Source organism: Pseudochaenichthys georgianus, chromosome 4 (genome assembly GCF_902827115.2).
Source record: "Pseudochaenichthys georgianus chromosome 4, fPseGeo1.2, whole genome shotgun sequence".
Lineage (NCBI taxonomy): Eukaryota > Metazoa > Chordata > Actinopteri > Perciformes > Channichthyidae > Pseudochaenichthys > Pseudochaenichthys georgianus.
Window position 1 is genome coordinate 1893266 of NC_047506.1, and position 26909 is coordinate 1920174.

The 26909-nt window shown below is 42.1% G+C and overlaps 1 protein-coding gene across 1 annotated transcript in view; it reads right to left on the minus strand.

Moving 5' to 3' along the window:
- Window positions 1–12764: 12764 nt before the first annotated feature.
- The window catches only part of tnfaip8l1 (tumor necrosis factor, alpha-induced protein 8-like 1), a 34382-nt gene continuing 20237 nt past the window's right edge, over window positions 12765–26909 (minus strand). The window contains exons 2-3 of the mRNA XM_034080628.2: window positions 17512–17791; window positions 12765–15975 (exon numbers count right to left, since the gene is read on the minus strand). Coding sequence (XP_033936519.1) covers window positions 15687–15975; window positions 17512–17783 — 561 coding nt within the window. The 5' untranslated portion in view covers window positions 17784–17791 and the 3' untranslated portion in view covers window positions 12765–15686. The remainder of the gene's footprint in view (window positions 15976–17511; window positions 17792–26909) is intronic.

Sequence of the window (26909 nt, forward strand, 5' to 3'; positions counted from 1 at the left end):
CGATGTGCTGTGAGATGTGAGACTGGAATTGCACAGGGGGAAATAACGTATCTTTAGATGCGGATTTTGTTAAACTAATATGTTTGCGCTGTGGACCAACACTATACATTGACGGGGAAGGGGGTAGCAATACAGATAACACCATTAAACAGTTACACAACATAACATAAATAATATCGATAGCAGCGTCCCTAGCAACCACCTTGGTAACAATGAAAACGTTGGACGCAATTTCCTGAAGTAATCTTCGTAATAACTAGCAAACTAAAGATCATGTACATCCACTGCACACATAATCTGAAATAACAACTCATATTTCTCGCATCAAATGACATCAAAACGCATTTTAATGGCCAAACTAACTTTAAAATAGGCATTTTACACCCAGAATAAAACGAAGTTCGGCCATGTTTTCTTTTTCTGCAGGGAGAAATGATAGCTGGGGATTCTGGGTAGTGTAGTGTCTTCTGCCACCCTTTACTCCGAAAAAAGATTTGTTTCTCCGAATCGAAGGGGAAAAATACAAAAGCATTGCACACAATTTAAACCAATCAATGTTGTGTAATTAACAAGGATAATCTGGTGTTTTTTAGTCGATGAGTAGTGCAGATATCACTGTAAAATCAATCGTCAGTAAGGGGAATATTTACTTCCGGGTGTACAATTCTCCGCTATCCAATGAGAATGGACGCTCACATTGCCTTTAAGGGCAGTGGACACAAACGAATGCCGTGCTTCCATGAGCGTCCATAGAAGCACATGGACATCCCGGAAAGCTGAAAATGGACGCTAAGGCCCCCCCCTTGCGTTGAAAATGGACGCTAAGGCCCCCCCCCTTGCGTTGAAAATGGACGCTAAGGCCCCCCCCCTTGCGTTGGAAAAAGCCGGCAGGGGACTTGACATAACGTCAATATAGGCTGACCTGGGAGTGAGGATGTGTTGGACAGAGCAGATGGCCTCAGTGTAACTTTGTCCATCGCCTCCTGTCTCTCCTCACCCCCCTTGTTTTGGTCTTGTTCTGGTCCAATTTGCTGCAGATTCAGTTTCCTGGTGGAAATTATTCAACCAGAAAGAGAGAGAGAGAGAGAGAGAGAGAGAGAGAGAGAGAGAGAGAGAGCAGAGATGGAAGAAGTACTCAGATCTTGTCCTTGAGTAAAAGTAGAAGTACTCAGATCTTGTCCTTGAGTAAAAGTAGAAGTACTCAGATCTTGTACTTGAGTAAGAGTATAAGTACTCAGATCTTGTACTTGAGTAAAAGTAGAAGTACTCAGATCTTGTCCTTGAGTAAAAGTAGAAGTACTCAGATCTTGTCCTTGAGTAAAAGTAGAAGTACTCAGATCTTGTCCTTGAGTAAAAGTAGAAGTACTCAGATCTTGTCCTTGAGTAAAAGTAGAAGTACTCAGATCTTGTACTTGAGTAAAAGTAGAAGTACTCAGATCTTGTACTTGAGTAAAAGTAGAAGTACTCAGATCTTGTCCTTGAGTAAAAGTAGAAGTACACAGATCTTGTCCTTGAGTAAAAGTACTCAGATATTGTACTTGAGTAAAAGTAGAAGTACTCAGATCTTGTACTTAAGTAAAAGTAGAAGTACTCAGATCTTGTACTTGAGTAAAAGTAGAAGTACTCAGATCTTGTCCTTGAGTAAAAGTAGAAGTACACAGATCTTGTCCTTGAGTAAAAGTACTCAGATATTGTACTTGAGTAAAAGTAGAAGTACTCAGGTCTTGTACTTGAGTAAAAGTGGAAGTACTCAGATATTGTACTTGAGTAAAAGTAGAAGTACTCAGATGTTGCACTTGAGTAAAAGTAGAAATACTCAGGTCTTGTACTTGAGTAAAAGTAGAAGTACCAGAGTGTAGGTATACTCTGTTACAGTAAAAGTCCTGCATTCAAAATGTTCCTCAAGTGAAAGTAGAAAAGTATTCTCATCAAAATATAGTGAAAGACAGTAAAAGTAGTCGTTGTGCAGATTGGTCCATTTCAGAATAATACATATGATATGTTTTATAATGATTGATCATGAAAGTGTTCTCAAAGCTGGTGAAGGTGCAGCTAGTCTGAATGGCTTTGTATAAAACTTAATTCCTCTTACTGTGTTTACATTCAATACTTTATTTAACATTTACAATTATTTTTAAATCATTTTGAATCATTGGATATTTGTGTGTATTTTGCTGATACTTACTTTTAATTATTTAAAATAATATTATATATTTTTTTATAAGTAAATTACCATATTATAATTGTACCTCCTTACTTTTTGTATAGTTAGATTTATTTTACATTTAATAGTTAGAGTACATTTAGCTTATTACACTGACTTAATTTACTTCTCCAATGCAGGATTTGTACATGTAACAGAGTATTTTACAGTGCAGTACAGGTACTTTTACCTCAGTAGAGGCTCTGAATATGTCTTTCTCTCTGGTATGGAAATGATTTTATGTGTGAGTGAGTTTCCTGAGAACACAATGTGCTTCTGTTTTAATGTTTTGCTGCAGATTTAGAAATATGAAAGTGAGCAGATGTTACCTTCCCTGAAGTGTCCAGTGGCATGCTGGTGCTATTCCTCAGGGTGTGTGTGCACTGTGTGAGTGTGTGTGTGTCTGCAGTGTGTGAGTGTGTGTGTGTGTGTGTGTGTGTGTGTGTGTGTGTGTGTGTGTGTGTGTGTGTGTGTGTGTGCGCAGCAGTGTCTTCCCCGTCCTCTCTCGAATGTTTTTGTGTTTTTATTTGAGCTTTTCTGGATTCCCCTCCTCGGTGCTTTTCATCCTTGAAGAACTCGTCAGTCAGGTGCTCTCTGAGGACGGGGGGGGGGGGGGGGGGAGAAAATGGGAGGATGAGGAAAATAGTTTTGAAAGACTTCTTACTTCCTCCTGACTGTCATGGCGCTGCTTGCCGGAGGGGAAAGCAGCTTTCAGCATGCGGGATGAGAAATGATGTGGAGGGACTACAAAAGCAGAGTCATACATAATAAGCAGCACCGCCAACAGCTAGCCTACACGAGGTCAGTGTGGAGAGGAGATGTAAAAGTGTTAGAAAGGTCAGAACAGGCCTGGTGTGGTTTCTACTTTAAGCAGAGGGTGGAAGATGTATTCAGAAGCTTAAGAGAAATGTACTAAAACCCCTCGTAAAGAGTCCTGCATTGGAAATGTTAAGGCAAAGTACAATAGGCGCTTTCACACCGGAGTACTTTTCCCGTTTAGTTCCCTTAGTGCCTGGAATTTTGCGTTCACACCAAAAAGAGAACTTAGTTCAGAGAACTTTTACCCCCATGTTTAGTGCCTGTCAGAGAGCAGGTACTTTTCTGGGGAGAAAAAAGTACCAATTTCTGATTGGCTGGGTGAATTGCAAACCACGGCCCGTAAAACTCTGAAAAGTTTTGTGAAGCCGCCATTGTATTTGCTGGTATTAGCATTATTAGCATTAGCCCCAGCGCAGAAACGCAGAGTGACTAACTTATGGCAACACAAAATAAAACATGGGAGCGGTGGAGATGAGGAGGTGTCGGCGTTCTGGCGATTTACTTGGAAGGCTTCAGTAGAAGCTGCTGGGACTCCCAGCAGCTTCTACTGAAGCCAGTCCCTAACTCCGGGGACTTCCGGCCGGGGACTTCGGGCGGCAGTATACGTCGTGAAGTGGTTTGCGGCCTGCCAGTAAACCCAAAGCAGAAGAAGAAGTGACGTCAGCGGCTCATTTGCCTAATCCTCCCTCAGGGACTTATTGTGGTGTGAACGCGATCGGCTCTTAGTTCCATGGGGGAACTAAATGCTGGGAACTAAGTGCTGGGAACTAAGTACGGCAAAGTACTTGGTGTGTTGGCGGCTGTTGGTATAATCAGCCAAACCATACTTAAAGTAATCATCGTAAAAGCACCTTTATACTTTATCGTCTCTATGTTTAAGGGGCTCTATTCTGCTCATTTTCAGGTCCTTATTGTATTAAGTGTCTCGACTGGGACATGTCTCCATGCTTTAATGTTCAAAAAGCTCTTTATTTTTCTCATACTGCCTGTGCTGCAGTACCTCTTTTCACCCTCTGTCTAAAACCAGAGCCCAGTCTGCTCTAATTGGTTAGCTGGCCGGCTCTGTTGTGATTGGTCGACCGCTTAGAGATGTCCCGCCCCTTAGTCTATCACGTACAATGTGTTGGAGCGCTAGCCAATAGAAGCGCGGGTGTAACAATACAATTAAGTATTACAGTAGGTTAGTCTAATTTAATTAATAGTAGACTTGTCTTTACATGTAAACAGTTCAAAAATCTTTGTTTTGTGAAGAAATTACTTTTGTGAATCACACTATGGAACAATATGTGACAATATGTATATCTATATATTTATATAGATATTTTATACTTATAGAATAAGATAACAAAATATATATGAATACAAATATAAAAAAAAAAAATGTTTTATACAAACCTATACAAATAAAAGTAAATACACTGATGCACCTCCCTGATAGCTGAATATGAGTGTGTGTGTGTGTGTGTGTGTGTGTGTGTGTGTGTGTGTGTGTGTGTGTGTGTGTGTGTGTGTGTGAGAGAGCTGCTGTTTGATCGGTTTGAAAACAACAGCCTGTGGTTTGCAGCTTCGCCCTGAACTCAAACACTCTCTGTTTGCTCTCGTGTTGACAGACAGACGGTCGCTGCAGCCAAAACCAACGAGCCATCAAACACTCCCTGATAAAGGTTAACATGAGCACAGAGAGGCAGGAGAATCACTCAATCTGTACGAGTTGGGTTTGACCTTGATTTAGATATTGCTAAGTAGTTGGGCTTAATGACTAAGGTCCTTTTTGTGCATGTGGGTATTTCAATTGTACTGCATATCAACAAAGTGATAAAGTATACCTTCATATATCATATCATGATTCTTATATCGTGAAAAAGTGGAATTCTTTTCAGTTGTAGTAGTATTCAGTATTCAGGGCCTTAATACTACACTTAATACACTCATATGATAATAGTGTATTTAGTCAAATTGATCCATGGTTTGGTACCCTGAGAACTGTTGTCTTCGGGTCAAATCTGACCGATTTACTACTTTCATCAATCATAACTTTTTTGTTTTACATTCGATTGCATTAAGGCTTTATGATATCCTTCACAGGAGACATTGGAACATATACAATTGCTGATCACCACTTTCATTGCATTTTGGATGATTTAGTCAATTTTGTAACACCCATGGTGTTCCCGGTCCGCCATAAAGAAAAGGAATTAGTAACCATCCGGATCGGATCGGCACGCACGCGCACACACCACTTCAGGGGACATTACATTGACTTACATGCATTTCCTAGAGACTTATCCTAACCTTAACCATCACATGCCTAACCCTTACCCTAACCAAGTCTTCAGCCTAAAATTAATGATCCCCCTCATGGGGACCTCCATTTTGTCCCCATAAGGGAGGCGAGTCCCCACACGTGACTGTGTAAACAGATTTAGGTCCCCACAAGTATAGTAATGCTAGACCACACACACACACACACACACACACACACACACACACACACACACACACACACACACACACACACACACACACACACACACACACACACACACACACACACACACACACACACACACACACACACACACACACACACACACACACACACACACACACACACACACACACACACACACACACACACACACACACACACACACACACACACACACACACACACACACACACACACACACACACACACACACACACACACACACACACACACACACACACACACACAATGTGTTTTCCCCCCCTTACATGCCCATCCCCCATGTGAATCACTCCTGGCACACACAAACACAGAACAATTTGATACATTTCCCGCTCTTATGTGCCCCTCCCCCCACATGGATCACACCTGGCACACGCAATACATGTTCAGTGTCTATTCTTTGTATATTTACTGCAGTGTTTCATGTATACCAGTAGTCTGATACAATATTTATAGTTTGAAAGGGCGTTAAATGAAATTTGGTGATGATGAATGGTGTTTGTGTTAATGTAATAGCAGTTAAAACAGGACCGGTCAAATTTGACCGTGAACACCAAAGTAAGGGGGGACGGACGAAGACAATAGGAGGGTTAAATACATAAATAATAAGATCAATTTCTTAAAAAAGTGAGATGGGTGATTTATTATTTTTTAAATATAAAATGTACATGAAAATGAAGAAAAGTCAGTCAATGTTTGCATTTGAGAGACCACAATAGCTCCTCTTTGTGTATTTCTGTGTATGAGAGTGAGAGACTGTAATCTGAGCTCAGTGAAGTGGAAGTCCTCCTCCCCTCTCTCCTCTCTGGGACGCGTCCGGCTCTTTGTAGTCTCTTCATTATGGAGGAAAGATAATTACGCCCCAGTGGAAGCAGCTCCTTCAGTCACTTCGCTGATAACCACATCGTGACCGTCATTTACAAGTTTTTAATTCCAGAAAGTGTTTGAGAGAGACACCAAACAAAATATTAGGAAACAGAAATTCTCAATTTTTATAATTCGGCTTTTATCTCCCACACAGACCGCTTCTGGGAAATGATCTTCAACTGTTATCATCAACCCATACGGTTATTAATTGTTTGGTCTATTATGCTTCTTGTGGTTGTCCTTTTCCTGTTGTGTCTTACATAGGTTTTAGTGTAAATGGTCTACCGGTTCCCTCGTCTCAGAGTCAATGGGATTTCTCCATAGGATTTAGGAAAATATACGGGAATAAGGTCTGTGGTTGAAACACATTTAAGAGACGGATCACGTTTTGTTCTACGACATTAAATCCATCAGCAGTGAACCCCTGGTGCGTTCTGAAGAGTTGACACAATGGTTGTTAACAAGCGGCTGAATAGGACTACAGAAGTTGTCGAGGCCGTTGTACGTCATTACGCCGAACACTAGTGACGGGAATTATGGCTCTTTGAAGGGAGCCGGATCTAGGAGAGCATGAGACTCTTAATCTCAGGGTCGTGGGTTCGAGCCCCACGGTGGGCTGTAGTGTTTTAGGGTGTCTTAATCCGAGATCATTCAGACCAGTTGTTTCGAAACCTTGAACCTTTCACCTCCAGGTTTGGTTCATTGAGTAAATGTGAACACCCCAAAACGAGGGCAAAACGAGAAAGCCTAGAGAAGGGTTTTTCGGATTGCCCTTCAATCAAACTCTGTACCCCTTGTTCCTTTGCGAGAGCCGTTCAAATGAGCCGTTTTTTTAAGGGGGCGGGGTTACTAGGTTTATCTGCGAAATATACATTTTATAATTCGATCGAATTTAGCCCTGTTTTGACTAATGATTTATATATGTACATATATATCACTTAAATGATTCAATACATCCTTTGTACTGAAGTATTCAAAAGTAAAGATTACATTTTTTTTCATTGCATTTACAGACCCTTGAAACTCTCTGATTGTAGAAACACGCTGAAAAAAAGAAGCAGATAGCAACACCTATACAAACTGACAACAAACCTTTGCTGAGCCTAAAAATAATCATAAATAAATGACATAATGAAAATAAATATATTGCAATGCTCAAAACAGTCTAATCCTTGGATATTACCAGTGGCATTTCTATATGTACAAAAGTGGTGGGGCACAAAAAACGTAGATGTCTATAAGCTTCTGCAGTGAGGTTCATGGCTCGCGAGGCTCTGACTCTTCAGGTTTACAAATATTATATTTTGACCTAAATCAAAATATAATATTTTTTTGTCTGATGTTTCGATTAATTTTAAACACACAGTTCAACAAAAGGATACCCAACCATTTTAATGTTATCATTTAAATATTGAATTGTTCTCTCTTAGTAAGATCCCATTTTCAATAAAATTGCAGTCTTACCTTGACTTGAAGATTAAGTCCATTTGCCTATCCTTCTGGACAAAAATCTCTATTACTTTTTTGTAAAAGTCCTCCTTATCTTCTTGTAGTTTCAAAAGTCTATCATAAATCTAATCGATAGATTTATGATTCGATAATTATAAAAGTAGGGTAGACATGTGGATATTATCCGGCTGAACAAAACGTGCATTTATCTAACAGGTTCGTTTCCCACAGATCTTATTTCGAGCTATTTTCTAAAATCCTATGGAGAAATCTCATTGCTTTTTTGTCGAGGGAAGCCATGTGCAGCTTACTTCCGAGTTAATACGTCATCCCTGCAACAGTATTGGACTCCTTTGTTTACTTCCAGAAAATAGTGACATCACTATGTAACACTCAAGCTCCTATTGGCTAGCGCATGAACATGAGCAGAATAGGGACCAGTTATCCTCTTGCAAATAGGATGAAATTCTCACCTCTATGCCCCCCCTACAAGAAAAATACTTCTATACTAATTCTACTTGAACCTCTTACAAAACAACCCTTTCATGATACTAAATATTTCCCTTTCATTTTTCAAATGTTTTCGAATTCTGCTTTAAGCCTTCAACCCTCCCCTTACTCAAAGACCATGAAATACTTTTAAGCCCTCCAACCTTATTTTTTTGTAAATCATTTACATGTTTTATTCTGCTCAAACCTTACAAACCTATCCTTAATTGTCCTCTACCCCACCCCCCAAAATATGATCAACTTTGATTCCCTTCCAAATCTCTAAAAACGGGGCTACAACGGAGCTGATCCAGATTTGTGTCCGATATGACGTAATATCTGAAATGTAGACCCACAGGACTATCAGAAACGTTGCCATCAGAAACAATGCCCGACTGTTTTGGACATAATATGGTCGGTGTTTACATTAGCATCGCTAACACTCAGAGCTAACCTGTACTGGAGAGCATGTGTGTGAAGAAGCAGGAAGTAGAAAGGAACTCACCTTGTGGTATAACCGGCAAGAGAGAAAGCCTTTGAGCTCCAGACTGTTTCAGAGAGGATCCTTGATAATCCATGATATGGCGTTTCATCACGGCAGCATTTAGTTTAGACCAGGGGTCTCCAACACGTCGATCGCGAGCTACCGGTAGCTCGCGGGCAGCTTTTCAGTAGCTCGCCGCTCGATGCTCGATTCTCGATTATAGCATAGTAACGTTGCTCCTTTTATTTTAGAATTGTTTCTGTCACACGAATATCAAATTGGTCGATGACGCAGAGATCAAGGAACAAACGTGACAGCGGCACAGCGACACCACACACGGAGCAGCCTGCTTTATCCAGCAGCACCAGTCCAGAACCAACAGCAGAATGACCCGCTCTGAATCAGGCCGCGTCGTTGCGGCTCAGAGACACACAGGGAGGGATTTGAGTTTTTGAAAAACACTCGTTATCGTCATGTCAGGTTTTTGGTGGATTTAATCAAGTCTTGGATTGCAGAGTATGAATGTCCTCTTGCTATTTTCAGTTGATAAAAACGTGTGTAATGTTTGTGAAGGCAGGAGGAAAGCTTCCGCGATCACCGTCTCCTCCAAACCCCGCCCCCTCCTGAAAATAATGGCTGATAGTGACCCGATATAAACTTTATTATTCACTTAATCACTGATTGATATAATGAAGCTAACTTAATCTCATACATTCATGGGATTCATGCAACAGTAAGACAGAGAATGTAAGTGTGCACCCACATGCACTATTTTTGTTTTTATAATGCTGTTGTAAATACTCCTGTTGTCTGCCGTGTTCAGACTTCATGTGTGTGAGCCTCATTCAAGACATTCACTGTCCTTTTTTTAACAGAAGACCGTTGCTAGAAGCAGAAGTATTAGTTTTTTGTTTTTGAGGATGGAACAATTTCACACTCACAGATATATGGAGGCTGGCTAGACCTATAATTGATTAATTATGGTTTATAATTTCATGTCAACACGAAGAAGAAGAAAAGATGGCTGCACTGTTCAGTGTCAATCCTGGAGATGGAGGTTATAAATCTCCAAAATCATGTTCAGCTTAAGTCTCAGCAAAACTCACAACATTTCTGGAGCCTTGTAGACCCAGACAACTATAAGAACATTCACCAAGCAGCACTGAACATGTCTGCTTTATGTGGTTCATCCCTTTGTGAAGCAGCTTTTTCTGGCATGAATGAAATCTAAATACAGAACAAGACCGACTGATGAACATAAATGACTCCATTAGAGTGAACCTAAGTGGGTCCAGCATACACCTCTATGGTGGACTCCATGCAGCGCCCGTCATCTCACGAACTGTAAAAAATAGTGAATGTACTTATTTTACACACGTGCCATAAGATGCTTGCAATGTGGTGATTAAGGCGATGTATTTACTATGTGGGCCATACTAAGACGTGAAAACATTGTAATTTGCTCTTGGACATTTATGTGAATCTTCAGTGAAGTACTTACTATGTTGTCCATATTAATATGTTAGAAATTGTCGTTTTCTTGGACCTTGATGTGAAGTTAAGATAAGCTTTAGGTATTGATTTCACACAAAAGTAGCTTAATTCAACTGATGAGTGAATGGCCACTTCTTGGCCACTTTCATTTTTTCAAAGTAGCTCTCAGGTGGAGAAAAGTTGGAGACCCCTGGTTTAGACAGTAGCTGCCGGGTCCCGCATGAGCTCAGACCCCTCCTTTTTTATTTTGTATAAAAATGTTTTAAAGCTTTATACGCCAAATCAGCACTTTTGAAACAGGAAGTGAAACAGAGGGATATGAGGCATGGCTAGAATGGGTGATCTGTTTGAGCAAAACACTTCATAAACATGTTTTTTATATATTTGTATATATCTGAGACCGATGCTATTGCCTAAAAATAGCATGATAGGTGACCTTTAACACTTAAATAGCTTTCCCCCCCAACATAAAGATATCAAATAAGTCCCTCTTTAACAATGACACACGGCATATATCCTCAACTTTTATTAATTACATGTTTCTATTCTCTAACCTCTACTTTCAGCCCCCCCCCTCAATAAAATACTTTTGATCCTGCTTTAACTATCATGAAATAGCGCTTTAAGTGTAACACTTCCTAAATGAACTGCCTTGAAATGACCCTTAAAAAGATCATCCTATAATAGTATCCCCCCCTCCCATTAAAGATACGTCTAACTCTGCTTCAACCCCCCTGTAGACAACGCCCCTCAACTTGTATTAATAACATTTCTTCTTCAGTTTTAACCGCCTGAACGCTGACCCTGGAAATGAGGACTTCAGCGATGAATCATTGAAGATGACGTCGTTAAATCAAGAGAAGGAACACAGACACGGTGGGACGTGACTGGACTCACATCTCAGCAGTCATAACATCATAAAAAAACAAAACATTATGCATGACCATTAGATGATCATTGGGCTCTGGGTGCTGCAGCAGCCTTCCAAGTGAGCTGCAGGCCGAGTGCTGCGTCACACTGGAAACTCCACTGTGCAGTCGTTATGTGAAAAAGCACGACGTCTTATAATGTCCAAACATCTGTATAATGTCTCAACACCTTAATATGGCACCTTTAAAACATGGTTGTGTACTTCTATGTCTTTATTCTATTAGTACATAATCAGAGGTGGGAAGTAACAAAGTATATTTATTCAAGTACTGTACTTAAGTATATATTATTCTGAAATGGACCAATCTGCACAATGAATACTTTTACTTCAGTAACATTTTGATTGAAGGACTTTTACTGTAACAGAGTATTCCTACACTCTGGTACTTCTACTTGTACTCAAGTACAATATCTGAGTACTTCTACTTTTACTCAAGTACAAGATCTGAGTACTTCTTCCACATCAGCTTACTCTTTTTCCTTGAGTGACGTCATGTTTCGATGTAATGGCCGCAGGAAAGTTGGTCACCTTGTTCAGAGGTGGGAGAAGTACTCATATCTTGTACTTGAGTAAAAGTAGAAGTACTCAGATCTTGTACTTGAGTCAAAGTAGAAGTACCAGAGTGTAGGAATACTCTGTTACAGTAAAAGTCCTGCATTCAAAATGTTACTCAAGTAAAAGTACATAAGTATTATCATCAAAATATAGTTAAAGTAGCGACAGTAAAAGTAGTCATTGTGCAGATTGTAAAGTATAACTATCTCAAAATTGTACTTAAGTACAGTGCTTGATGTACTTAGTTACTTCCCACCTCTGGCCTTGTTTACAGCTTTACCAGTCACCTCGGGTGACTGTTAGCAATACCTGTTAGCACTGTTAGCAATACCGGTTTGATAACTACGCTTTAGTTTCTATTTTGTGATTAACAACATCGTAGCAACACATCCACATTGGAAGCTGCAATTGTGTCCTCCTGATTTAAGTGTTTTGGGTCTACAACAACGTGTGTTTGCGTGGGTCAGCCACCATAGGAATTGAATAGGAAAATAAACATCCAAAAGAAAACTACAAATGGTATATCATCAAGTTGTTCTCTTCATGTTTATATGTGGAGATGATCTTGGGCGAAGTATCTCCAAGTTTCTCAGGGGGCGAACTCAGATATTCCCACTAACCAGTACAACTGGAACGCACCAAAATAACCAGTCTGCAGTCAATGACTAACCCCCCCCCCTTCTGAGTGGATCTCTTCAAACGAAACGGCTGCTTTCTAAAAACAGAAGTCTTTCCATCTGACTAATTTCCTGTTCTACCTTTGACCGTAGGAAGTCCCCGCAGGAAGTGGAAACAAACGAACCCAAAGTTGGATTGTTTGTCAGATTGTTTGCTTTTAGTGGTTTTCGTACGATGGAAAAAAAAAAGGGATTTAGAGCGACTGAATCCAGGTCACACAGTCAGATTAATTCCCCTACCCCCCTTTCGATCTGGCCCGGAAAATCCCACCATGCAACAGAAAATATTCGAAAGACACGAAATGTATTGTTTTAAAAAAGTATTATATTTGGATACAATAGAGACACAATCATATGTACATGAGTCAAAAATACAAATTCACATCATAGAAAAAAACAAAATAAGTATGCTTAGTTTGAGGGCTTAAGTGGGGCTGCTGCTTATTTCTACTTAGTGTGTCATGGGTTTTATACCGAGGGAGATTTAACCCTGAGATGTGGAGGGATTGGAGAAAATGGCATTTAAAGACAATTCAATCGACCAGAGGGATTTACTTTTTGATGCAGCGAAAGATAAATCTAACATGACAATATGTTCATGTTACATAAAAGGACTAATAAGGTGAATTTGAAGTAAAAACCCACAACAGCCACCATCTTCATAATCACCGTTACTATAAATTATCAAGTGCATACCGTTTTCTTTTTCGTAATGTTTCTCGCATTAATATTCGTTTCTTTGGCAGGGAGAAGCTGTGGATGAAGTGAGGAACTTTAAGAAGCACAGCGCTTAGTACACGGCTCCATTTCCAATTCTCTCACAGGTACGCACACAAACACAGACAGAATACAAAATGAGGCCGCAGAACAAAACAATCTCCCAGACAGGCTCAGCGATACAGAAAAAAAGGCTATTATGTGAGGTTTCAGGAGTATTCGTTATAAGGAAGAACCACACTCGTTCTGTCCGTTATAAAAGGGGCTTGCAGTGTGCAAACAAACGATCTACGTCACATTGTTGCGCGAGGCGAGGTGGAGCGCGGCTATTATCCCGCCGCCGAGTGGGGAGTGTAATTGCAGCGCTCGAGGACAATCAGGTACTGTTTGTGTGAGCTCTAATCTCTCAACTAAAACCTGCCTGGCCTTTTGCACGGACGCCGAGCTGCAGGCTGCGGTCCGTCCTTTCATCCCGACGCTCCTGGGAAGCCCTTTGAGTTCAAACATGTCAGAATTCAAACCATGGTTTTCTGAGGCAGCGACGATTCATCTATTAAACCGACACTGGGCTTCAAATCAATAGCGAGGTGCAGGAATGAGTCCCAGAACCAGGACATGAGTCAGTATTTTAGCGCCCCTGGTTCCCACGTCTGGAAGTCAATGGTTTTGTGAATGTGTTTTTAGTTAGAATCTTGAAATAGGGTCTGTGGTTAACACAAGCTGAAGAGATTTTTGTTCCATGACTTAAAATACTTCAGTAAATACCCCCAGTAGATCCGGAAACAAAAGTGTCTAAATGAGACGACTAAACGCCATCACGCCCAACATTAGCGTAGCCGTGGTTACGTGAAGTCACGTGATCGTGCTTTGGTTCCTTTACAGTCTAACGTTAGCTTCTTACTTCAGAAATCATTCACGTGCTGTTACTATGCGGAGATTTGTCTGCTGTAAGTATCGTAAACGTTTGTTTGAGACAGATTATTTGCTGCAATAATCCAAAATCACATGGAGAAACCACATCGAGGGAACCAGGGAGATATACCTTCCTGGGTCGGCCTACAATAAATACCCCCGCACCTCTCTCATGATGAGTAGCGACTGTGTGATCTGTGATGAGACCGCTAGGGAAACCTTAGCGGTGGTGAAACATCGTGCCGCTCCCCTTGTTGAGATTCTGACATTTATACACACAGTTGTGAGTTTTTTTTACACACACGCGGAATAGTCAAATTCCTCCCGTTCCTCTTCGACCTGAATACTTCATCTTTGTTGCGGCTATAAAGCACGCTATTAAAGGGGAACCGCTGGGTTTTATCCGACACAAAAGGCCTCTGCCGAGTTCAGTGCATGTTGCTGGAAAACGCACGATTACTAAAACGGTTTCACATGGTTTCATTTTTGCGGGAAAGTACAGTACAGCGCTTATTCGGGATCGAGTGTAACACAACATCTTTATATCCTCCGGTATTCAGAAACAAGATGGGAATTCACTTGCTTTCTTCTCCTGGTGCCCCCAAACACATTTTGGTCCATTTAAAAAGCTCCACGAGACTGAAGGCCTGTGCCTGGATTCTGTTCCTTTTAAGTAAGAGATCAAGCCCTTAAAATGTGTGTTTATAAAAAGTCACAGCTGTCAAGGCTCCTATCCCTGAATATACTGGTAAGAGCACGACGTTTTACATTCATAAAAAAGAAGAAATAGTGACACAAAGTCCGTCTGGAGAGGAAGAAACTTTGGAATAACTAGCAGAGATATTTTCAGTGTTACGGATGAAAGGCACACGCATGCAAAACGATTGTCACCTTAACAAAAAAAATATATCTTGCATATTGGACGTAAAAGGTGCCGTTGAGGAGCAACACTACTTTAGACATTTAGAAAAGAAGGGAATTCACTTGCTTTCTTCTCCTGGTGCCTTCAAAAAACATTGTGGTCCATTAGAAGCTGCTAGTGACTGAAGGCCTGTGCCTGGATTCTGTGGGAAAACATCTGCCAACAGTGTCCGTCTGAAGAAGAAGAAACTTTGGAATAACTAGCAGACATACTTTCAGTGTTATGGAGGAAAGGCACACGCATGCAAAACGATTGTCATCTTTAAAAAACTAAAGGAAATCTTGCATATTGGATGAAAGGTGTCCCATGAGGCGCCTGTTGGAGGTCAGCATTTAGATGGAAAGAACCAAAACACATCACCCTGTCTTGTTGCTCGCAAAATACATCTTGGTCCATTAACAGCTCCTCGTGACGGAAGGCCGGTGCTTCAATTCTGTTCCTTTAAGTAACGGATCGAACCCTTAAATCTATTTTCATAAAAGGCACAGTTGTCACGGCTCTTATCCCTGAATATACGGATAAGAGCAGGTTCTTCTTGGAGTAACTAGCTGAGATATTGTCAGTGTTATGGATGAAAGGCACACGCATGCAAAACGATTGTCAGCTTTAAAAATAACAAAAAAGAAATCTTGCACACTGGGAGGTAAAAGACGCCCGTTGAGGAGCCAAGCGGAGGTCAAAGGTTCCCCTCGTCCAGCATCTTGTTGACCCCATTGCAGATCCTCTGCAGGTGTCCACGGTAAACCTCCGACGGGCCGTACAGATTGGCCAGGAAGTCGCAGTCGGCGAAGTGATTGAAGACGTGGTTGACCCGCGAGTGGCTCTTGGCCGTCAGGTGGCGTTTGATGGCCTGGTGCAGCAGCTCGCGGCAATCATTCAGAATGGCGCTCATCACGCGGCGGTCAAAGGTGAACTCGATCTGGTGGAAACTGACCGCCGTCATGGCCAGAGTGTGGACCTTCTTCCTGAGAGACGAGAGGAGAGAGATGGGCTGTCAGGGCAGCAGAGGGAGGTAAAAATAGAAACTGTTGCCGAGTGACTTCTCTTCTGAAAAGTTTCACAACTTCCCTCTCTGTCGGCTGTAGTGTCCCCCCCCCCCCCATGCTAATATAATCTCCGTACTGTGCACTTCAGCCTCGCATGCCTCCGAGCTGAGTAAGACTATTTTAGTGGGACAAATATAAAGTGATGTAAAAAGTCAATTTCCTTAATTTGCTTCCATCAGCAGGACACCGAACTTGAACCTCAGGTCTTCTGAAGGCTTTCAACCAGGGACACTTTATTGTTGTTTAATACCGTTTTTAATATATACAGTGTTTCCCACAGAATTTGTGGCCCACGCATCCACCCCCCCTCAAATAAGAAAATGCATGCGAGTTCATGGCTACTGTAGACAACGTTCTTGTTGCTCTGCGTTGCGTTGTTAATGAGTGAGACACACCGGAGTTGAGGATCTGTGGAGTTTATTCTCCCAGAAATATAATTTACAATTTAGCACACGCCTTATTCCAAAGCGACTTACAGGGACCAATTACAGGGACGTTCTCCCTGGAGTAACTGAGGGCTATCACACTAGTAGTGGTGTTCCAGGCGGGATTTGAACTCGCAACCTTCCGATCATCAGCCCGCCTCACTATCCATTAAAAAAAATCAATGTCTGGGAAACACTGGTATATATACTCCGCCAACTTCGCAACCTTTTACTGCCAGGACTCGCCTTCCTACATACAGATCAGGCTTGCTGCTATAGTCAGCGATACGGCTGTTACTCGATGTTCGGGCACACACAGATAACACTAATTGCTTATTCTATTCGAATGCTAATAAAGCTTGTTTGGTTCACTTCTGTGTATTAGCAGCAGTGCCCACGCCTCTTCATTTGGAAAATACGAAAGGGGATTTAAAGTTTTTCCTTTACAAGGGCATTGATTCTGCATCCTAGGCCTAGTGTACCCTGAGATGCTAGTAATTGATTTAAAGAAATAAAAACAACCCCCGATCTACTTTTGTTTTCCCTTGGTGTGAAGAATTAGGATTTGTTCAGGCAAGTGTGGAGATGTGCGACACTACTCTCAAGGTTTACCATCTTCTGAAACACTTTATATTTGTGTAATTTAAATATATTAGGATGTGATAAAAGCTCTTGATTCTAACTTTTTTTGGAAATACAAGTCGATTAATACGTCCTCATGTCTGGAGATTAATAACGGGCTATCTAGAGAATAGTTCAGGCCTGTAACCTCTAACCTTAAAATGTTATTTTATGTATTGTGTACAGATGAAACAAAGCAGATAAGCATCAGTGATGGTAGGAGTATTTCTTAACTTTGTCAGAGCAATGCCAGCTGTTGCTTTTATGCTAAGCTAAAGTATGCTAATCACTTCCTGTCTCTTGCACTCAACGCACCGACATGAAAAGTGGTGTCAATCTAATTCTCACAAAAACAAAACTGCATTTCCTAAAACATCAAACTACTCCTTTCCTTCGTCTCGCTTCCTACCTGAAGTTCTCCACCAGGATGAGCTCCTCTCCGTTGAACTGGTTGTTCCTGTAGAGAACTCCCAGCTTCACCACCATCTTGATCAGGTTCTTGATGATCTTCTGGGACTCTTTGCGGTTGCGCGTGAACTCCTTGGTGACGCGGTACAGCTCGTCCAGCACCTCGCTGCTGGTGTCGTCGATGAACAGGTTGGCCATGCTCTTGGTGGACATCTTGCTCATCAGCTTCTTCTGCGCCTGCAGCGCTAAGCTCTTGGTGCTGAAGGAGTCCATGGTGAAGACTGGGGGGGGGAGAGAGAGAGGATGGTCAACTCATTGGTTCTGCATGTGGACAGTGGACACGTTTCCTTTCTTTACGAATGCCATTTTTACTTGTCTGTTTATTCGTCTTTTAAGGTCCCCTATTATACTGTTTTTCATCAATATATTACAGCTCTCAGATATATACAGAACATGTTTCTGATTGGTTCCAAACACCAAACAGATCGTTGCAGCATTACCCATAACCCCCTCTGTTTCAGCCCTGTTTCCAAAGTGCTGATTCTCTGTCTGTTACTTTAGATGAAAATAAGCAGCCCCTCCCCACGCCCCTCTGAGAGACATTTGGTTACAAAGAACTCAAAGGTGCTCTAGAGGAGATTCAGGTGATAAGGGGGGGGGGGGGTTACCTTGGTTGCTGATTGGCTAATGGTCACACAAGACAACACATCGTTATGACATCATCAAGTGGCCAAAATCTGATCAGCTCGTTTTCAGACAGGTTTTTATAGAAATGGATCAAAAAGAGAGAAAATCTTTGTTCCTGAAACTTTCAGAGTCTCTTTCCACAGAGGGGACACATGTTGATGTAGAAGAGACATGAAGAAGAGGGGACACATGTTGATGTAGAAGAGACATGAAGAAGAGGGGACACATGTTGATGTAGAAGAGACGTGAAGAAGAGGGGACACATGTTGATGTAGAAGAGACATGAAGAAGAGGGGACACATGTTGATGTAGAAGAGACATGAAGAAGAGGGGACACATGTTGATGTAGAAGAGACATGAAGAAGAGGGGACACATGTTGATGTAGAAGAGACATGGAGAAGAGGGGACACATGTTGATGTAGAAGAGACATGAAGAAGAGGGGACACATGTTGATGTAGAAGAGACATGAAGAAGAGGGGACACATGTTGATGTAGAAGAGACATGAAGAAGAGGGGACACATGTTGATGTAGAGGAGACATGAAGAAGAGGGGACACATGTTGATGTAGAAGAGACATGAAGAAGAGGGGACACATGTTGATGTAGAAGAGACATGAAGAAGAGGGGACACATGTTGATGTAGAGGAGACATGAAGAAGAGAGGACACATGTTGATGTAGAGGAGACATGAAGAAGAGGGGACACATGTTGATGTAGAAGAGACATGAAGAAGAGGGGACACATGTTGATGTAGAAGAGACATGAAGAAGAGGGGACACATGTTGATGGAGAAGAGACATGAAGAAGAGGGGACACATGTTGATGTAGAAGAGACATGAAGAAGAGGGGACACATGTTGATGTAGAAGAGACATGGAGAAGAGGGGACACATGTTGATGTAGAAGAGACATGAAGAAGAGGGGACACATGTTGATGTAGAAGAGACATGAAGAAGAGGGGACACATGTTGATGTAGAAGAGACATGAAGAAGAGGGGACACATGTTGATGTAGAAGAGACATGAAGAAGAGGGGACACATGTTGATGTAGAAGAGACATGAAGAAGAGGGGACACATGTTGATGTAGAAGAGACATGAAGAAGAGGGGACACATGTTGATGTAGAAGAGACATGAAGAAGAGGGGACACGTGTTGATGTAGAAGAGACATGGAAAAGAGGTGACCTTTAACATTATGCACAGCAACCCAAAACTATCAGTACATTAACCGGACGCCTGCATGCTGTGTGACTAAAGCATGTTCGTCTATTTCCAGAACGATAGCAAGTTAAATGAAAAATAAAGTTAGCTTTAATGTTTAAAGGTAATGTCCTATGATTATTAACATACACTATAGGTTCTCATAGTTGTACCTGTTATGGGTCTCTATTCCCTCTCCTGTAGTGTGTTACAGGGTTTAGTGCAAAGGCCACAACCCCGTGTTCCCTCAAGAGGGGGTTTCTCCAGATATTGCCCTGAGTTCCAATAAAATAAAAGCTCGTCAGGAAAGAAAAAGGGCCAAACATAACACGCTAACAGCAAGCGATGTGTGAGGTTATTACAAATAACATCTGCACTAACACGGCTTAAACTGCAGGGCCAAGAGCTGTCCGCATTATTAGATAACGAGTCGTGGCAGCTGTCAAGTTAGTCCCAGAAACCCCTCTGGCTGGCGGCCCGCGAGGTGGTTCGAGAAGAAAGAGTCATTACAGCAGGGAAGGCAGGTAGCAGTGGGATCTGAACGCACCCGGAGAACAAGGTGTGCAGGTGTGTGAAGGTGAAGCAAACTTATTCCCAGCACGCGTGTGGCTTGATTTATGTATGATGTTATTTCCCCGAGTGTGTGAGAGTGACTCAGTGGAAGTCTTCCCCCGCGTTGGAGGCTCATGAATAGCGGAGGTCATACTTCACCCCCAGCCTTCAATCTCTCCTCTTCAAATGAGGCCGCATTGACTCAGCCGGCGCGACTCAAAGCCTTCTGCAGGTCGCTTCGTGAGGTGTGTACACTCGGTTTTTGAAAAATAACATTAATCTATTTCCCCATACACTCCCTCTGTAACCTTCACCACCCTCAAAGGAAAGCAACCTGCGAGCACACGGGAGTAGGCCGACAAAAATAACATGTTTTTCCAAAACAGAAAGCATGAATGGCGGCTGCATTTTGACATGGCCACCGTTTTCTAAAATATATTCCGATGCAATTATACAGATAATGAAAGCATTACTATAAATAGCAACTCCAGAGAATTCATTTTAATGATGTTACAACAGGTCTGCGTCTACCAATTATTGTCATTAACATTGCTAATAAAAAACCTCTACCATAACCAAAAGCCGAAGCTATCCTTTTTATTTTTTTAAATAAACATTGCCAAACTTAAATTTTCAAAAAGTTTATCAACAATTTTATATTTTGAAAATCTTCAAATTCTCACATGCAAAAAGATGACAGATTGATTGGCATTTTTGCTTTTGAACTTATTTGGACATTTTACTTAATGACAATCTAAATCAAAATGCGTTCAGATTTTCTGTCACTCATCTTATCAAATAAACTGTTTCGGCTTTTGTCCGCAGAGTGTTGTAGGTGAAAACTAAACATTTAGATGCAATCGTTTCCTCATGATGATGATCAGCGTTTCCGCCAGGGGGGCGTCTTGCCGTAATTTATAATTAGAGAGAAGATCGACAGTTTCAAAGGAGTCTGGTGGGATTCTTTTCGGAGTATTGAAGATCGTTTCCCCGACATCGGCGGTGCCTGCTACAGGACAACACCGAACGTGTGCGATTTGGACGCGATAAGCGGGGGGTGCTAGTGGAGCACACGGGGGGGTGCTAGTGGAGCACGCGCGTGAACTGCGAGCGTCGGAGCCTCGCAGCGGCGAAACCGAGGCGCCGTGGTAAACTGTGGTAACATGAAGAGCCGCTTGGGAGCCGAAACAGCCAAATGATCCGGCACACTAACGTAAAGAGATGGTATCTATAAGGGACGGCTCAATTCTAAATTCGAGCCCCGAACCCCCCTGTATTGCATGTATGAAAACGGTCGAGAACCAAAAGCTGGTCCATCTTCTTTCAGCTCATTTTTAAAAGATGAATTCAATGTATTTGCCACTATAAGACCAAACATTTTAATTGAGGCAAGTTAACCATTTGAGAAGATTTCACTAATTCATTCATGGGCTGCAACTCGGGTTGCAAAGTGGCGGAAAGTTTCCGGTACAATTCCGGAAAGTTTCCATGGGAAGTTAAGCTGGGGAATTTTGGAAATATTCGATGCAAAATTAAACAAAAAAACATGATTTTTTTTTTTTTTTAAGTAGAACAGAACAAGTTTTAATTATTTTATTTAACAATTATTTGTTTAATTGAAGAACGAAAACAGGAATGTTGAGTTAAATGTTACTCATCCACCCCAACCCCATTCATTAAAAAATGAACAGAAATGCACCCCCCATCCAAAGATCCCCAAAGTCCCATTACAAATGTTAAATGAAAAGAGCCCTTCTCCCTCCAAAAAGTCCCATTAAACATGCAAATCTTCCTTCAAGCAATCCTCTGCATTTTTGCTAAAGCCTTTCAGTCCATGGGCTCTTCCTGGGCCTCATCAACATCCAACTCTGAGTCTATGTTCTGCATCAACTCTTCTTCTCAAAGAGCCGTAGGTTTGCCCGAATGCCAACCAGTTTTTCCACTCTCACATTTGTGAGCCTGTTGCGAACCTTTGTGTGGTCTCGATAGCCATGCAGTAAGCAGTGTGCTATGGCATGGATATGTAAGTGTACTTGAATGGCATCTGTTTGTTTTAGTCAAGTTTATGCTAAAATATACTTTCCCCAACTATGTTTAAGTTCCCTGTGAAGAGCCAACCTTCAATTTAGAAAATTCCCAGTTTATTCCCGTGGAAAGTTTCCATCTTTGAAAATTCCCGGAATTTTGCAACCCTAGCTGCAACTAGATATTCAATCAATCAATCAATCAATCAATCAATCAATCAATCAATCAATCAATCAATCAATCAATCAATCAATCAATCAATGTTTATTATATAGCCCAATATCACAAATGTTACATTTGTCTCAGTGGTCTTCACAGTGTGTACAGAATATCAGTATGACAATACGACACCCTCTGTCCTTAGACCCTCTGTCCTTAGACCCTCTGTCCTTAGACCCTCACATCGTACAAGGAAAAACTTCCGAAGAAACCCCACATGAGATATTACTGTCATTATCGATTAACCTGCCAATTGCTTCCTCTATCAGTCCATTGTTTTGCGCCTTAAATGTCAGAAACAGGTGAAAATGTCAGCGTTAGTTTCCTGGAGGTCAGGGTGACATTTAGAAAATGTCTCGCATCCGTCCAAAACACTAACACATAAAGTTTACTATGATATAAAACTGAGAAAAGCAACAAATCATCACGTCAGAGAAAGGTTGGAGCTGTTGCACGTTAAACGGTTAGTAAAGTATTTGCAGATTAATTTGCTGCAGACAGACTAATCACTAAACGAACTAATCTCTTTTCCTCTCGAGGCAAAACACGTTTATAAGCACAGTATTGGATCGGCAACGGTATTGGGACATTTTTAAACAATACCCAGCCTTATTGTGCTGCAACCACAGGAACATAATAAAGCACTTCTTGTACCTCAGGGGGATAAAATAAAAAAAACAGTCGGATCTTATTTCCTTAATACCTCTCTCTGTCACCAGCATGCTCACTTCAGCCTAATAGGCGACTGTCACAGAGAGAATACAATAAACACGTTTAGGCAAAGTGTCCCATTCACATCACAATAGAGGCTTAATCTCCTCCACATGAAAGCTACCCGAAAGATTAACTGAAAATCTGCATGATTGGCAAATTGCCTTTCCATGCGCTTTGGAATAACAATAAGAAAATCCAGTGTGAGTGCAGCAGACAGAATGAATAGTGACACATCCTGCTGGGTGACTTGTGATTCTTACTGTTGGTACTAGAAGGCAGAGTGTCTGCAGCTACAATGACTTTCACCCCCCCCCACTCCTCTCTTTCTCTCTGCAATGCCTCTCTAAGAATATCAATACGACTCCTTGGAGAGAGCGTCAGCAGGAAGCTTCCCCGCGAGGAGACACAAGACGAGAGAGAGGGGGGGGTGGTGTTATATATCAATCCTGAGACATGGAGGGAAAAGTGGGTGTTGAATGAGAGGTCATTCATTTACTATCTTGTGCTAGTTTTACTCCCCCTCTCCTTTACCTTGTTCCCAGGTTGCTAAAGGGCTGGTGCAGGAAAACCTGTCTGTATGTGAACCATTTTCTTGTGTTTCCACTGCAGAGACGCTGGCTTTCGGCCCCGAAAATGTGTTCGAATCTGCCCCAAACTATCTTTTTAGCCAACACCAAAGATTACCAAAGATTAACCTGGGATAAGACGGTTCATGGCGAGGACCAGAAGACAGATCATAGTGAGAAATATGGCGGTCAAATATGCCTGTAGAAAACGGCATATCGACCTGGGTACTCTCCCTCCACATCATGGCCCCGCCCCTTTTTGGATGAAAACATTTGACTGGCAGTAAATACAGATTCTTCTTAGTTTTTTGCTAATCAAATCAAAACATTTAGAAAACAGAGCAATTTGTATCGACAAGGCGCCCAATTACGATGGTCAGAAACAATCAAACAATGTCATTGGAAGTCATTGATTGGCGTCAATATATTTAGTTAAATCAAGCAATATGGGATGGATGTCGGTCAATCTGCCGCTGGACGAGTGCCAGACAGCACCCTAACACTTACACTGGGATACCCTTGGGTTTTCAGTGTGTTACATTTCAATGCAGCACCTACAGTCACTACTTTGACTTTAGACATTACAAATGTCTACTCAGAAGATTGATGTTAGCATCATTAGCATCATAATGTTGCAGTGATATTTCACACAGAAGTACAGCATGGACTGACCGGGTCTCTTTGATCACAATCTCCGTCCTCTCTGTGGAAGGCCTGAAGATATTTGACCATCTTGTCACCAAATAAAAGTAAAGAAAATCGTAGCTTTGGACCTTTCTGTTGTTTGACGTCCAATACACGACACATCAGCTTTTAGGCATGATGAAACTATTTCTATTTGGTTGCGTTTTTTTGTTTCGACCAGAAATGTCTCCAGGAAGTGACGTACAGTTGCTGGCCTCCATATTCATGCTGATGTTGCTGAGAATAGCAGCGACTTGAATGTCATGTCATGACGAGGCTCCTACAGGTCTGCTCGGTGGAAAAGCAAAATGGTTCTTAAGGTCCTTGCACACCAATCTGACACCAAAGAACACGTCCCGACGGACCTGACTGTTGTGTCGCCTCACGTCTCCTCACGTCTCCTGCGTCTCCTCACGTCTCCTGCGTCTTGGCCAACAGTCGCACTGGAACACACCGCAAAGACTTCAGCCGACGGCCAAGTAGCACGTACGCACTGCGCATGCGTGAGTGGCAATAACTCTCCTTACCAGCAGGCGGCGCTCGTGTGTATTCGTCATTCAAAAGAGGCAACAACCGGAAGACAGACTGCGTGATAACCGAGAGAAGAAGAACAGACTGCGTGATATAAACAAACAACAAGTAGCGTGTGCGTTCCATTTTCACTCTACAGCGAGAAGCTCACGGGGCTTTCCCGAACCTGAGTCGAGAGCTGGAGTTCAATGAAATCCCTGTTTGTTTGGGTCCCTCACTTCCGTTTCGCTACTCATGCACTGATTCGCTAAGCTGAACAGCCAATCAGAGTGATTTAATAATAATTCCTTACATTTATTATAGCGCATTATCAATGACTCAAAGCGCTTTACATATACACACATTGCACATCATACATGCAATGGTCAGAAACTGTGGACAATACCCACAGGAGCAAGTTCAGGTGAAGGGTCTTGCCCAAGGACCCACCGGCTTTACAGACGTAGCAGCGGCTGATGATCATTGCACAGCACACTGCGCCACACCGTCCATCTTCACGCCTCGAGGTCATCGAGGCGCTTTTACAAGTATACATTGGTATTATACATGTACTGTGGACAATACCCACAGGAGCAAATCCGGATGAAGTGTCTTGCCCAAGGACACAACGGCCTGACGCAGTGGCGGCGGGTTTCGAACTGGAGTTCCCCAGCACTCCCCCTTGATCTGATGATCGGATGCACAGACCACTGCGCCACCCGTCCCCTATTTCTTTTTCTTTAGCCGACGGCCTTTTACCGACAGCGGAAGGTGTCAAAGACACAATGGGGCGGGACGGGACACACCAATCTGAGTAGGGCGACAGGACGCTCATCGACGGCCAGACATCCATCGACGCTGAAAATCGGCTTGGTGTGTTTCGGTGAGTTGAACACACTGGAAAGCAATCGGCTGCAGCACAGGTCTAGAACGGTACTAATTTCAGTGGATAAGTGCTCCTATAGGTGCAGGCTTTTAATCTGGCCTCTGGCTTTTCTGATCAACCACCACCGGCAGCTTCCCATCGACCGCTTCTCTAACTCTAAGCTTGCAACACTTGTTATACAGACCCTGATGCAATGAGTGTGAAATGTATAACAAGGAGATGGACACTAATGATCAGAATGAAGGAGGAGGGAAAAACCTGAGAGCTTTATATCTGTGTGAGCTGTGATTGAAAATAATCACTTTGTCTATCTGTCAGGCTGTAAGGCTGTAATCACAGTGATGAGCCTCAGGAGGACAATAGCTTACTGCAACACTTAGAGTTAGTCTGCATCCACCTCCTCTCCAGAGTTGAGAAAAGTGCCGTAATGGCACATTAAGAAAGCTCTTTTTCAGATTGTAGGGTGATTTCGTTTTGCCCATTAAACTCCACTCTTGTCGGAGCCACTCATAACTCTGTGTGTGGCCTGTCCTCAAACAACACAAAAGTAAAGTATGTAATAGAGGGACTTTAGACCCATGAATACCAACACTAACACTAACACTAAGGCTGGGCGATATGAAAGTAGTAGAAATGTGTTTACCGGTAAACACTCAGTGGAGCAGGGATGAAGGATTTTTGTTCACGGACCTGGTAGTTAGCATCGCTAAGGCTCCTTCACTAAAAGCAATGGGATTTCTCCTTTGGACTTTTGCTCCGTGCAAAAAACACATGTTTATGATAATTAAACGTTTTGTTCAGCAGGATAATCTCCCCATATTAACACCACATGTATTATAGTTGAAGCTCGAAATGTATTGGCCGGAAAGGAAAGCTAACGTTAGGCTATAAACGATCTGCACACGGTCACATGACTTCACGTCACCACCGCTAAGTCTCTTCAGCTTGTGTTAACCACAGACCTTATTTCAGGCTAACGACCAAAAGCTCATTCAAAAGCTCAACTTGAGATGAGGGCTAAAATGCCAATTCATTTTAGATTTCGGACTCATTCCTGTACCCCTCTCACGCGATGGCTGGTCTCACGTGATGTCTTGGTTTGATTGACCTCGCCATATCTTAATTTGGTTTATTCAGGTAGCGATTAACTAAATTACAATTAAATAAAGGATATATCCAAATGTGATGAAGTACCATATGGTTCTAGTAAACCATTTGGAAAGATTTGGGCCATATTGCCCATCCCAATTTGGCACCTCAGATAATCTGTCTTCCCTCACAGATGAAGAGTGATATATCAGCACTCTTATCCTTTAGATGGAGGGAGATCTTCACTCCTCTCTTTCCTCCCTCTT